The 15,601-nt window shown below is 34.4% G+C and overlaps 1 protein-coding gene across 1 annotated transcript in view; it reads right to left on the bottom strand.

The window, feature by feature from the left end:
• Nucleotides 1-15,601, bottom strand: part of DNTT (DNA nucleotidylexotransferase) — a gene marked incomplete at both ends in the record, with an annotated part of 55,723 nt that overhangs the window by 23,571 nt on the left and 16,551 nt on the right. Inside the window, one exon of the mRNA XM_010167603.1 lies at nt 14,697-14,829. Coding sequence (XP_010165905.1) covers nt 14,697-14,829 — 133 coding nt within the window. The remainder of the gene's footprint in view (nt 1-14,696; nt 14,830-15,601) is intronic.

Genomic DNA, 15,601 nt, shown 5'->3' with positions numbered 1-15,601 from the left:
AGGTTTCTATTTGTGTCCTGCTCAGCAGTACTGGAAGTTATATAAACATGCCAGTTTTTCTATTAAAATTCCTTGAACTGAGAAATAGATTGCATGCATCCACTGGAGAAAAAAAAAAATATCCCCCCAAAATTCTAACATAAAACAGGATTAAGACTTCTGTTCGAGCTCATGGTATGAAGACTGAGAAGTGCAAGTAATTGTTCATGCATTTGGATTAGTTACAAAGACATGAGAAGCTAATCTATGAAGTTGACATTTCTAGCATTTTGTGGGAATATTTATAATCCTACTTTAGTTGTGATTACTTTAAGATATTTTATTAATCTGTTCCATCTAATGGAATATGATATCTGCTAATTTCAAATTAAACAGTTGCATGGTTGCTAGCATACAGCTGCAGGATAGTAAATTTGAGTCTAGCCTTTCTACCAAGACACTAAAGTTTTACTCAAGTACTTCTGAAAAAATTATGCACAGTTTAAACTTCAAGCATGTGTACAATCTGTTTAGTTTTAATGACATTGCTCATTCACTTGAATTTTTAGAGTGAACTGTACAGTCTTTCCAAGATTGGCCAGATATACGGATTTTCCATAACTATATTTGCATACCCCTACCGTAAGTAAGGTAGTTGGGAATTTTACAGGAGTGTAACCTAGGCAAAATGAGATCACTCTCTTTTGAGGCCTAATTTGGATTGTGTAATCTGTTAATTTTGTCTAAGGGAAGAGGACTTTACTCTTAACCTATGGGATACATTTAGAAAACTAGACTTTTACAAATAAAATAATATTTGCTATTAAAATCAACATATTTTACAACAGAATTCTGGGATACAACAACTATGGTTGTTTAGCAATCAGTTTTCAAAATTCAAAACTTGTCTACTTAGTCTACATCAACATTTTGCCAAGATAGCTGTTGTGTGAAATCACACTGTTAGCCAGCAGTTCCCTGTAGTGAAACAATTATAGCCTTTGGGGTCATATAGGTTATTCCATTTGAGAAAATAATTTAAACTTTTTCAACTTACATTGTTGTGTGACCACAGGTAACGGGGCATTTTAAGGGCACCTTTAGTGTAGCTACCTGTTTTTATTTCTTTAGGTGAAGTGTGAAGATGCATTTCCTGGGTCACCATTTCTTGCTAGTTCAAATTCTCAAACAATCAGATGTAAGTATCCTTCTAATTTGCCATGATTCAGCTGAAATTTATGTCAAGGTTCCACAGAGCTCTTAGCTAGAACATACCAATAGCTTGTTCATATTTCATTTTTTGCTATTTGAATGGTGGAGATACGACCTACATTTACTAAATCTGGATGTAGTACTATTTATGGTAGTGATACAAATGCAGACGTTAATGTCAACACTGAGACATTTCATAAGCAACAATTTTCAATGAGGATATTATTACTAATGTAGAAAAACTAGATGCAACTGAACACAATAACCTCTGCAATACGATCAAATAACCACTAATGTTTGCTGTGTTTACCTGCTAGAATAGTGTCTAAGTGTAAGATATGCCAAGATAAAAAGCAAATTTTCTGCAGTCTTTGATCATTCACGTAGCATAGAGTATACAGTTAATAGTTTATGAACTAATATGAGTTTCTAAACTTGCATGTGAGAAGAGGCAATCCATAATTTGTCAATGTTTTGGGGTTTTTTTTGTTGTTGTCTAAGATAGCCCCTAGTAGCATTATAGAACAGCAATCATAGCTGATTATTGTAACTGAGTCTACCTTAGGTTTTGCTGCTCTCTATTCAATGCTGATTTTCCATTCTTCAAAAAGATTGCCTAAAACATTTCCATCCAACTCCCTCACAGCATAACAACAATCCATAATAAATTCCACCATTCCCAAACTGAAAGCAAATAAAAGGACTTTTTCTTGCTATATCTTGTAATTCAGGTATTTCCTACATGATTGATTTTTAACCTTTTCAGTCTCTTCCTTGTTATCTGGTGAGTAGAAAATGCCATGTCTGACTCATCTCATAAAAAAAAAAAAAAAAAAATTAGTCATCAGTTACCTCCTCATTATCATGTCTCCCCACCACTAGCATGATCATGTCACACTTAATTAAAATGTTATGGCTACTCTTGCACACAAGGATCTGCAAAACATATCCTCTAGTTGCTCTAAGCACCATACAAAGTAACGAATGCTTGCAGCTTTTCTCATTATTATCTGCCAGGAAAATGTCATTCTTTGCTTGTGTTGTCAACCATCTTTATAGCAACTAACTAGCCTATAATAAACTTTGACTTCTGCTAAAAAGTAAATCAGCAATGAGTAAACTCTGCTATAAACATTATTTTCAAGCCAGCTTTCTAGGAATAAAACCATGGTAAATGTGATGCAGTATATTATATATTATAATCAGAACTGGTTTTTCATCTCTTGACTCTAAACTACAGACATTTGATCCTGCAAACTCTGAACTGTCTGGCACCTAAGCCTGAAAAATCTCTTTTGTAAACAGTGAACCACAGAATAATATTATTCACCTTAATAACTGCTCACTAATAAAGAGTAAAGTCTTCAGAACAACTTAATCTCTGACATAGATGTTATGAGTAAAATATACTAACAAACAAAATTATCTTGCTATATGAAGAGTAAGAAATATACTTGAAAACATTTGAGGCATCGGAAAGCTCTCAGAGGAAGCAACACACATTTAAGGACTGTGAAAAAGACAAAATGTCATTAATTATTTCTGCTTCTGTCCTGAATTGCTTAGGGACAGACATTGGAGTTCACAGGTAAAGATATGCTTAAGTAAAATTGTCTGAAACAAAATAAGAATGAGACACTTGCTTTCTGGTGCACCTGTGTCTGATGGAAAGCTGGCTAAGCGTCATTAACACTGTTCTTTCTTAACACATTAATTAAATCTCTTAATCATAATCAGACCCTATCTTTGGTCCATTAATGCTACATTACAGCTGACTTTACTGCTCAGAACTTAGTCTAAGACTGCTGGCAGAGTTTTGTTCCAATTTGCATTTATCCAGAGTTTTGATTTGATTTTCATTTAGACAAGAGTATCACTTTCTTCTGCAGGTCTCTCGGTGTTACTACCTGTTTCTCTTCATTCCATTCCCACCTTGAGTTGCATGGAATTTGTAAAGCATCCTCTTTTTAGCAGCTGAACCCCAATGAAACTATTTTATAGAGAAAATCTAATGAACAGAACTATCTAACAGAGCTTGCTATCATCCCTATCTCATCAAGGCCATGTACGTCTTTGATTTGACCTCTTGCTCTTTACGTTTTTTCTTTTATCTTATCACCTTATCTGAAATCTCCTTTCTCTTTTTTCTTTTTGTCTTGCTACTTCATCTTTCCCTGAATATATTCCACTATCTTAATAGTCCTCCTTGTACTTAATGCTCTAAAACTTTTAGAAGATTTTTACTTACCAGTTTTATATACTATCCTGAATATATTTTACTCTATAGCTATTTATTTGTGACACAGCCTATAAAACCCTTAGTGTTGATCCATTTCCAGCAAATACTTTTCAAGTAGTATATTTTAAATAACCTACTTCAACATCCTTCCTGGCTTGTGTATTAAAATCAGTCTGTTTAAATTCACTGGCTGAGCATTTCAGAAATGAATGCATGATATTAGCTGTCTTCATGCCAAATGTTTTTAAGAGACACCCTGATCATTGTGACTTTTCAGAGCAGTACTTGAGAAGCTGATGCCTCCCAGGAATATCCATGTAGAAGGCCAAAAAGCCCAACCATAATAAAATTACTAATGACTGGAAAATATTTGCTGGTGCTTGATTTTGCAACAAATTCTGACTGATAGTTGTAGTTGATAGCTTATTCTCTCTCTCTGATCACTCAGTATATTATTAACAATGGGAATTTACCAGAGTTGGTCAGGAACATGAGAGAAAGCAGAAGGATTTGTGTGGACAGTTACATATAAATGAGAAAGAAATGTTTTAATCCAAGTTGTCATTTCAATTTATGGCCAAAACCTGAATCAAAGTATTTCAGTGATCTTGAAAAGGCATTGTAACACTTCAGGGAGGTTTCTTTGCTTCTCACTACCTCTTCCATGATACACATACCTCTGTCCTTAGTTGAAATGACACAATATAGTATGAAACTTCTATAGATGAGGCTCACCATGAAAGATAAATTCTGACTAAAGAACTCAATTCACAAAAGAAATACAAATCATGTTAATTATAACCCCTACCAGGCAACAGAATGACATTTCTGTCCAGTTCACCAATGAAGAATTGAAAGTTTACACAGAAAATAAACAATACTTATAAACAGTTTAACAGATATTTGCTATCTAACCGTAAATATAAATGTATGCTCTACTTCATTCACTGTCCTAGTTTCTGGGTGTAGAGCTGTTGTGTAACACCACTGATACGTTTTGGCTTGCAATATTCACATTATCAGCATCTCCTTTCATCAAACCTGGTCCCATACAGTAATATACAAATTCTCCTCTCTCCTAGTATTTAAAAAAAATAATTAAAAAATCAAACATTAGTGAAAAGCCACTAAAATAAAATTCCAAATAGTTGACCAAATCATCATTAAATTTAGATTTTTTTATACATAAGCATGTGATAAAATCGAAACATACCAAAAATTAGGTATTCATATTCTCTTTATCATATTCCTATTATATCTAATATCAGTAGCATGAAAAAGAATGAGTCTGCAAACTGCACGAGTCTTATTTTATGCACTTCAAATTAACTGCAGCACATATAACACAACTCTGCTACGGAATAGTTCTAAGGTTATTATCATTGATCTTGCCTAAGATTTTCCTGTAAAGAATTACTTGTCATTCTCTCTACAGATTTTGAAAATTAGGCTCATTCAGTCTGCAAATACCTCCCTGTACATGTTAATGTAAGGTACCAATTATTTGTACAGCTTCCTTTTAATCAGAACAGCTTTTATTCCCCCATGACATATCATACTAATCTATTCCCAAATTACCAAAACAGTAGTTGACCCTTAGTGTAGGAAGCAGATTTTCCAGTTTATAAAATTATACTAATAAATCAATTTCAGCACACGCTCTGCATCATGCAACCTGCCCCTCTAGCCCCAGACTGTGCATTATAACAATGCCTGGGGCCATTGGATTTGATGTGATTTTTTTTTTTTTTTTTTATGAAATGGTATTCTATTCAAACTGTATCAGCACCAACGCCCGTGTCCTGTGCAAAAGACTTTTTGTAAGTTTATTTAATATGTTTTATGCTCACTGAAAAATGACATATTTGTATATTTGAAGAATCATGTATTTAGGAAAATTGTGTTCAATAATGGCAAAGCCTTTCCCCTTCCAAAAAAACAGAGAAGTGTTTTCAATATAAGTCATACCAGAACTTAGTAATTTACATGGTTCATTTTCATAATGCTAATAATAATCGGTACCGTGTATGTAAATTGTTCTAAAACACCGAATGAATGATTCTCAGTTAACCTTGTATAAGAAAAATCACAATAAATTTTATTGACAACTATTTTTAAATTGGAATGGTCAATAGAATATAGGTTATTAAGTATATTTCATTAATGTATTAAGACTATAAACAGCTGCATTATAGTCCCCTTTTATAACTTTTTAAGACATTCACTTCGTCAAACTTGTCTAGAAAATTGTGTAAATAATGCAAAATCTCTTTTAATATTTTGGAATTCTAATAGTATCTTATCTTAAAGAGTCTCACTGCACAAGCTGCTGGAGTTTGGACCTGGGAGCACTGTTATTTGTCCTGACAGCTGTCACTGCTTCTTTCCACTTAGATGGGTCTTATGAGCCAGCCATCTTGATAGACTGGTATTTGTTTCAGAGCTAGGACTTTACAGCAGGAGAAAGCAAGTTACTTGTGGGTAAGCTTATAATCTGACATTCATACAAGCAACTAAAATGGCAAAACTGGAGCCAATGATGAAATCTTCTCCAGTTAATGACAATACCATTCTCTTGCACTTTGATAACCAAAGCAACTGGAAATGATACATCTACAGTCCAAATCATCTTCAGCCCAGCTCTTCTACGTAACAGACACTCCAAATTGTTTTGGTGTATACCACACTGAGCTGTAAACTCAAAAGCCTCTTTCCCCATGCCTTCCCCCATACACAGTGAAGGTTTTATCACAGTAGGTTGTCTGTTATATAGTGAAGGTTTTGAGAAACTGTCATCCAAAAAATTATAACAAACATCCAACAGAATTATGGAAACATCAAAGATGCTTTTGAATGAACTATAGTAGACTTCTAACAATTTCTATTACTTTTTGTATGAGTAATAGGCATATTACATTGTAAACTCTAAAATAATCCATTAAAAGATTAAATAAAAACATATTACATTGATATAGAATGGAAAGATTAAAAAAACATGGGACACCCACCTACTGTTTAGAGATTAGTTTATTTGCCAGATGTCAGAACTAATTTATCAGAGGATTCTACATTTGTAGCTCACTGCTTTTTACACCATTTCCTAAAATGTTTTCAATATGTAACTTCTTGGAAAATAATTTTCTTCATTTCTCAGTCATTCATCTTTTTATAAATCTTAAATAGATCTTTTTGAGTTCCTCTTGCTTAAATTCCATTCACTTACAAAACAAAGATGCTGTGATGGGGTTTTTTGTTTCATCTCTACACATTATTCGCCAACATTGCACAAAGAAACTGTTGTTCTTTTGACATTGCATCTCAATAAATGGATGAAATGAGCTGTGAATATCAGCATTTAACCAATAGAGAGAGATCTTTATTTATTTAAAATGTATCAGATCTGCTTCATCTAAAAGGCTAATTGAAAAGGCTATTCAGGTCAGCTGTGATATTAGAAGACAACTGAATCACATTTAATGCTACTTAAAGGATGTGGACAAGCTAGAAGAAAAATTAAACCATGGCCATTAAAATTTAATTTGACTTAGTGAAACCATTAACATTTTGGTTTTATGCACTGGCAAGCATTCTAAAAATATTTCCATATAATTCAGACACCCAGAATTGTCAAATGGATGACCCTTATGTACCAAAAATGATTGAAAGTGACCTTAAAGGGCAAATTAGAAAAAAAGCAAAAGGAGAAAAATTCTTTGAATACCATGATTAGCTGTCATTCTGTTCATTCATCATATGTATTGAGAGGCTTTGTATATGTGTGTATTATTACTCTACGCATACACAAATTATCTGCTCACAGCAAGCTTCTCTGACTCACTTTTCTTTGATTGTTGCTGCTTTTGAAGTTTTGCATCTTACCCCATCTATCAGTGAGAACTTCTGTAACAGGACATTTCTGGCTCCAATAATGGCCAAACTGATGTATAGTTCAGCCTATAGATCTACAGATCAGCCTAAGGTCAACTGGAAACTTTCATACACTATTTTAGAATAACTTCGTATAGGGAAAGGCAACCTATTTACAATTTGTGGTCAAAATCAGTTAGAGTCCCATGAATTTTAGTCTTGTTATTGCACAAGAAATAGCTGCATCTTTATTACAGATTCTTGCATTTTTCTATTAATTGCATTATCAGACAGATTTAGATATCAGTAATTTTAAAGATTTTAACCAGTTTCATATAGAAACTTTGTCTAGAATTAAAATGGCAACAAATCTAATCATGTATCATTACATAAGTAAAATTTCAGATAGACTACCTGACAAGGAAATACATTACCCCTATTTTTAGCTTTCATTTTAATTTTTCCAATTAAAAATGCTAATACAGACAGTTTTGTTGTAATATTCCTAAAATAATATAATCTGGGGTTTCATATTTTGCTGTATACACAGGGAATGATAGGAAACACAAAACACTGAACAGTGCTAAGGCTGTTACAAATGCATTTCAGGTGGTGTAGGTTATAATGAAAAAAGTAAGGCTAATCTAAGGATTTTCTGGCTCTATATATACAGTGCAAAACATCTGGGTTTACAGAAATTGGTGGCATTGCCACCTCCACTCTGGACCCAGCACTTCAAGTAGCTTTAGAGAGAAGAGAGGTATAGAACTAAAATGCATCCTTCTTACGAGCGGATAAACCTGTGAAAGTGGTAAAGGTTTGAGTAGATGTTCATGTAGGCCATGTAAAAAATCTTGGATCAAGGAGATAGTTTTTGAAAGGTTTTGAAAGAATCTATTGTGCTGAGTACTCGACTGTCTCATGGATTCTTACGAAGTTGTTCTTGTCCGTGACTCCCAGATACCTTATTCATCAGATTCTACTTCATGATTCATCATGGCTAATAATAAATGAAATGAGTGGAAAAACAATGAAAGCCCTAATGACAGAAGGAAGTGTTTGAATAATACTCCAATAGATTATCTTCTAAATTGACTTGGCTAGCCATTAATTTAGATAAAAATTATTTTCTCCTTTCTCAACTTATTTTTTAATGGGTTACAGAAAATTAGAAGCAGAAACTAGTGATGACCTCTGTTCTCCAGTTGTAATGCCACTAACTCCTGCCACAGAATATTTTTATTTAGAGCATCCCAATACATCAAGGATAAACACTTGTAAATTTAAGGAGTTCAGTAATGTGAACATGTTTTATTAAGCTTTAAGACCAACTAGATCAGATTAGAACATCTATGGGTTAAAAACTCTCATCCAAAGTGGACTATAGTTTATCAGAGGCAAAGCTGTGCTCATGAATGGTATCCAAACAACCTCTAAAATATGTTGCCGGAAGAACTGCTAGATTCTTCTAGCATCTGCTTAAATTAGTGTGTGCTCAAACTACCATATCAGCTCAAACGTTCAGTGAGCAGCTTGCCTCAGAGCTCCTTCATAGCAGATTTCTCCCGGACAAAATGAAACAACAGCAGATAAAAATTGTACTTCTTATACAGAAGTGGAAAAAAGTGAGCAGAAATTACAGTATTTGGAGTTGAGCAGCTGGGTACAGCTTATATCTTCCCTTATTACAGTTTGTGTTTTGGAGTAAAAAAAGCATAGAAGTAACTGTATCTAAGAATAGTGTAAATGCAAAGATACACTGTAATGACAAGGTGTGAGTAGAATAAGGAATCTCTCCTTAGGAGTTTGTCTAAAAACTTAATGAAAGCAACTTTTGATAAATTAATTATATTTGTCTGAAGTCTGACACTACTTTAATCCTAGATGTGAGCAAAAAGAAAACAATTTGCATATTAGGACTTCAAATATAATTATTTCTCAGAACCTAACAAAGATTTGGAGTCACATAAGGTGTTCTAGCCTCATTGTAGAATGTTTACAGCCTGGTAAAGTATGATTTTATTAGGAGTATCCAATATGAAAAGGTCAAATAGAGCTTTTTATAAGGATTTATCAAGGAATTCACTCAGAGGTCACATGAATAGCTCAGTTAAATAAGCCTCAAAGTCTTGAGTATATACCAAGAGCTTGGGAAGAGTAATATTCTTCATACATTCTGCCTCACATTCTCTTATTTATGAGCATGTGTTAATACAGGCAGATAATTGTGATTCCAGATGCCTTACAGAAGTCTCATTTCTGAAATGAAGGTGCCACAATAACATTAGTAATTCATCAGTGTGTGAGCCTGTAAAATAATCTCTGGAAATGTTTCTTTGTCCCAGCTGTTTCATTTTACTTTATTTCTGAGACTGAAAGGAGGAATACCTTTAAAAAATTTTATTGATACACAACAGGAAAGACCACGATCCTGTGCCATGTAATTCCTTCATGGATTCCTTTGCCTTGTAGGAAATGTCACTGCACACAGGAAATAAATTTTTGCATTGTAATATACAAAAGCATGGTGGTGCTGCCTGACAAACACACTGACCCTGTCCTTTTCTCTCTTCACTGCTTTTCTATTAGCAATCCTTATCTTAAAATGTTACATAGCCTCAAATCGTGATTTCTAAAGATAATCTAAAATTCAAGCATGGAGGTAGTGATCTACAATCAGGTTCATATTAGAACACAATTCAATAATAAGACAGTCTGAGACAAAACTTCCTTGAAGACTAATGCAGGACAGAGGAATTAGCCTCCCACCTAGATAAATACTACATGACAGGAATTAGTTATTCTACTTGATGCATTGCCCAAGACACTTGGACACCTTCTTAAGAACTGCAATATGAAAACTTATCTAAAACAAAATCAGTCCTTAGTCTACCTCACTCTATTTTAAGGCAATGACAAAATAAGATAACAAAAGTGTATCTAAATAAATCTCATGTAATTTAAGAAAGTCAAAATGGAAATTGTGATACCAATAGGATGCCTAGGTCATTTCTAAAAGATCAATTACTATATCATCAATAGGCATTATGTGCTCATATCATAGACATACAATCCTGTTGCTGCAGAGTTAACCACAATTATTTGAGTGTGCTACATGGAACACAAGAAAATTGGAAACCTAATTTGTGAATCCCATGGACAAAGCACACAGAAAGGCTAACAGAAAGCCATAGCAGAACTGCAATTAATGAACATGATAATTTCTTCTTATTATTTTATTTAATTCTTATTCCAGATCCTTTTTTTGAACTTCTCCAGTCAAATTCTGTGTTTGCAAGTATGCATACTGAGGTACAAAAAACCAGTACAGAGATTGAAGGCATAATATACATCTACCCTATAATACTTTCTCCTAGAAGTTTTGCTCTTAGAAGGCCCTCAATCTAGATCACGTCTCGTGGCAAAAAATAAATATCAGTGGCTAAATCAAGTTACTAAAAACCCAGGATCTTGCAGAATGTGGTGGTAATGATTTGGCCCATGACAACCCTTTACTGAAGTCACTGTGAAGCCATGTCCTAACATGGAACTATGGGAGAAAGGGGCAAAACTGGAGTATTCACTGTCATAAAACCTAGTGGGAAGTTCTCTGCTTGTCATTACTAACAATCCTTCAACAATGTTAATATTACCAATAAATAGCATTAACACATTGCTAATAGGAATCAAATTTTCTGTAACGTGCACCAGTATATACAAGATGAGATAATGCTATTACTACTGGAAAAGCCTTAATTCTCCTTCCAGAATAAAATTACATTTTTAATAACCAAGATAAAAATTACCAGGTCCTCAGTTTAACTCCCATTTAAAAGTGATAACATACATTAGCTTAAATTACACTCCTGCCTTGGAGAAATTTGCAACAAATACAGTACTAATCAAGGACATCACATGCTAAACTAAAGTTTCTTTTCTCCCCATGCCAGGACCTCTCTTTAACTTAGCACTGGAAGGCAAACTTCACCCTCATGTGTAATCTGTAATACAAGGTGCTATTCCCAGCTTCAGAATTTGTGTCATTAATTTTAAGAAGGAAACAGTCTTAAATCTCAGCAATTCAAAATAAGATAGACTGAGCACTGAAAATAATGCCATGCCAATTCCTAATTCAAATAGACTGCATGGTAAATTCAGTCTTTCTGATAACATTGTCCATGGTAAGCTTTATATTCCATCAGCAGCATCTTAAATACTTCCTTCTCCACAATCGAGCTGATAGGTGTCACTAGATAGACAATGAAATGCATTCCTCACCATGTGGGTGTGATTTATTTATTTCATAACTACAATTGTTCTACTTCTGTATTTCTATGCATTTCTGTGTTGTAATTTCAGTTTCAAAATGACTCCAATAAGTGTCAGAAAAAGATTTTTAAAAGAGAAAAAAATTCTCTGGAGTTCTCATACAAAACTATACCAACTGAAACTCAAGGAATAGTTTTAAAGGCGTTTAGCTAAATGTTTTTGTAGGGGAATAACAAAAGGTAAACTCACCCAGACTTCATTAATTCATTCATTTCTGCTCCTGAATGATCACAAATTAGGGAGATACTGAAGGGTTGCCATCATGATTCTTTATTTCAGTTATTTTTAAGTCTTCATATTCCTTTATGGATTTGGATAGCTGAAAAGAGTTGCCTTCAACCAAACGTATTTCTATTGCCACTTTCAACCAAAGACATGAAGAAAGAACTTCTGATTAAAGATATTTTGTGAGCTATTGTTTTGTGAAGACAGGCAGAAAGATGAAAGAATCGAAAAGAGAAGGCATCAAGGAAGCGGCAGACACTGAAGTCTGCTTCAGTGATATGACCTTTAAGAAGAGGTAAAAGAGAGAATTTGAGGGCTAAGCTGAAACTATGGATTGTTAGAGCAAAAGAGAAAACAAATTGTATGCAACTGGTCAGAGAAACAGGCCTTGGTATGTTCTAAGTAAGAAAAGTCCATGAACAAGTTTGCTGGGGTTTCAAAAAACAGCTATTATTTCAATTTTATACTATGCTTCCTAATTTTGATTAAAGAAATACTGCAACAACTGATTTCATGATATTCCAGGAAACTAATGGAAAAGGTCTAGTAAGTCATTAAATATATCCAGCCATGGGTTTGTTTGATCAGTTTGGGAAAATAATGTAACTTTCCTGTAGTTCTTCTCTATCCTATTGAATCTCCATGACTGCAGATCACTAATGGAAGTTCTGTTCCTTGCAATTTATCCAGTTCTCCCACATAGTAAGTAAGGTTTATGAGACTCCTGACTTTCAACTCTCCAGTCAAATCTGGAAGAACACAATTAACTGCTTATTTTTTTCAATTTATGAAACAAATATGCAAAACAAGACAAATCTGGTTCCTGGGGAATTCATATATTGTTCAGAGCAATCATGAGCTATTTCTTCTCTTATGTTAGTAGTATACAAGGTGTAGTACGAGGGAATCAAGTCGTTTGATTAATAAAATTTGCCTACTTCTTTTATTAAAATATTTACATAATGATGAAAGAAACAAATAGTAATTTGTTAATTGAAAACCATGAGCTAGTGAGCATACACATATATTAGGCTGATGAATATTGCCACTATATAAGACAGTCAAAAAACAACAGATGTAGTCAACTCTTGCATTTCAGTAATTAAAATATAGGTGCCTAATAAAGGTACATCAATCCATTTAATCAAGTTTTGTACAAATCCTACACTGCAACATTAGTTTTCCCTGGGCTGGTAAAATATCATTTAGGACTGATGTTTTAAAACTTAGTTTTTAAATATTTATATTAAAGGCATGTATTTAATATACAGAATTACTCATTGAAGGCATCGTCACATACTTAAATAATTTCTCTTCTGGTTTGACACATTTATACACTCATTTATACTCATTTGACACACTCATTATACAAAAGCTTATTCTTGTTAAAAGAGAGAATGGCTAACTACCATATCCCCGTGAAATAATAAGCAAAACAACAGGCTTAAATGTGTTGTATAACGTTCAAACTTTGCAAATAGCTATGCTGCTAACAAAGCTCACAAATACATCATATCAGAAGAAACTGGGAATTTTCAGTGTGATAACAGTTCTGTCCCTGCAACTCTCTGACCCATCTAGACACGTGTTAATCAGTTGTATCCAAATCACTAACAAGACAAAGTCCCTGCATCAGTGTGAACAGATTGCCATCACGTGCCTCTTTAACAAGGACTCACAGAATGATAACACTTGAGGTTCTGAACATAAAATTTTATCTCGTTCTTGTACCTCTGCTCAGGGTTCATACTTGAGCTCAATGCTTCTCATTGAACATACTGTTCTATAGAAATTATGTAGCCAGAGGCTGCAAACATTCTTACAAGAAATACGAGACATACAAGGAATAGGGCCACAAAACTGGTGAAGGGGAAGCTGTATGACGAGAGGCTGGAGTCGCTTGGTTTGTTCAGCCTGGAGGAGACTGAGAGGAGATCTCATCATTTTCTATAACTTCCTCACAAAGGGAAGAGGAGGGGTGGGTCCTGATCTCTTCTCTCTGGTGACCAACAATAGGACCAAGGGAAACGGCAGGAAAATGTGCCAGAGCAAGTTTAGGTTGGATATCAGGAAAAGGTTCTTCACCCAGAGAGTGGTGGAGCACTGGAATAGGCTCCCCAGGGAGGTAGTCATTGCACCAAGCCTGACAACACTGAGGAAGCATTTCGACAACACCCTCAGATAACAAATTAAGTAATAAATTAAGCAGCAAGAGACTTAAGGTGCTAACTAAGGGGGTTTTTTTTGTTTATGAGCATGACGTGTACTACAAATAGTGACATAACAGGGGACTGAGTACAGACCAAGGAACCTGATACTCTTGAAGACAATTCCCAGTATACTTCTAACACTACAAATTCTGCCTTAGCACATTTCAGTCCCATGTGATGAAATTCTCTTAAGAAAAAAAAAAAAAAAAACCAAAAACCAAAAAAAATCCCCAACCAAAATAACCAAACACCAAGATTGCTTTAAAGTTATTGTATCTTTTTTTCAAGCATGGCCTTACAATAGTTTCAGGCTTGGGAATTCAGATCCACTAAAAGAGAAGAAAAATACTCTCAATTACAGTATGTGATCTAAACATCATTTTTTCCAGCAAGCTACACTTAGATTTTTTTGTTCTGACAAATCAACCATCTATAGTAATCAAACACAGAAACCTGGGAATATCATAGGATTGCTCTCCTCTTTGGGGGAAAAAAAAAAACCCTCACAAAAACAACAAAAAACAACCAACCAGTGAAAACAAACACTGATGCTTTCCCACTAATTTTTAGATACAAACATTATTTTTTGTGTACCTGAATAAAACAGCCAAGTGACCTCATTTGTTTTCACTCACCTCCTGAAACCACCAGTTATGGTAACTAATGCATCTGGTAGAAACGTACACACAGTATTCTTGACAATCAGGCTTACTGCATCTGCTTCTGACTTAGATACACAGCTAACAAGGTCCTCATAGTAGAGAAATCCTGGAAATCAAAGGCAAAAAAGTGCTGATCACTCTGATCTACACAGTTTTATGTAAGCCTCATTTGAAAGAGCCACTTCTCACCAAGAAGTTAAACCACACAACTTGTACCATGGACAAGGGAATCCTACCTAATATCGAAAATTAAGAAATGCTCAATCTTGAACCTTAAACTATAGGTTTGTTTCAGAACATTTTGTGGAATGATCCAGGCTCTTCATGGGTCTTTTCCTTCCTTCCCACAATTCCTGGAGTCAATCTTCTGCCTTGGATATTGGAGATCACAGGCAAGAGACAGCCTCTTCCTTCCGTCACCTCTGTCCTTATAGTTTATATATATTTTTGTCATTATAATTTATTATAAATTGTAACAAGAATTACAAATGAACAGCCAGGATAATTGCCCCACTTGCTGAGAACCTGAATATTTATAAATCACTCTGACTTCCCTACCAGCTCCCATCAATGGCATTTCTGGATGCACTGCTTTAAAAGGTGCTCTTCCCAAAATAACAAGGTTCTACCAAGGGCTCAGAGGTGTGTGAAATATCCCAACTATCTTTATGGCTGATCACAGAGCTTATACCAAACTAATGCTGTCCTGCAGCTTACTTCAAATTTGGGTATGATATGTAAAAGAAAAAAGGACAAAGGAGCGTGAATGGGGCCAAGCTGATCCAAGGGATTCCGAAGTGACATAAAACACATGGGTTTAATGCAAAAGTAAAGTTACATTATATTAATGTCATGTTATACAATCTCTTTTGCTTAAT

Source organism: Antrostomus carolinensis, unplaced genomic scaffold (assembly GCF_000700745.2).
Source record: "Antrostomus carolinensis isolate BGI_N321 unplaced genomic scaffold, ASM70074v2 scaffold12275, whole genome shotgun sequence".
NCBI lineage: Eukaryota > Metazoa > Chordata > Aves > Caprimulgiformes > Caprimulgidae > Antrostomus > Antrostomus carolinensis.
This window is presented reverse-complemented; position numbering and strand designations above follow the sequence as displayed.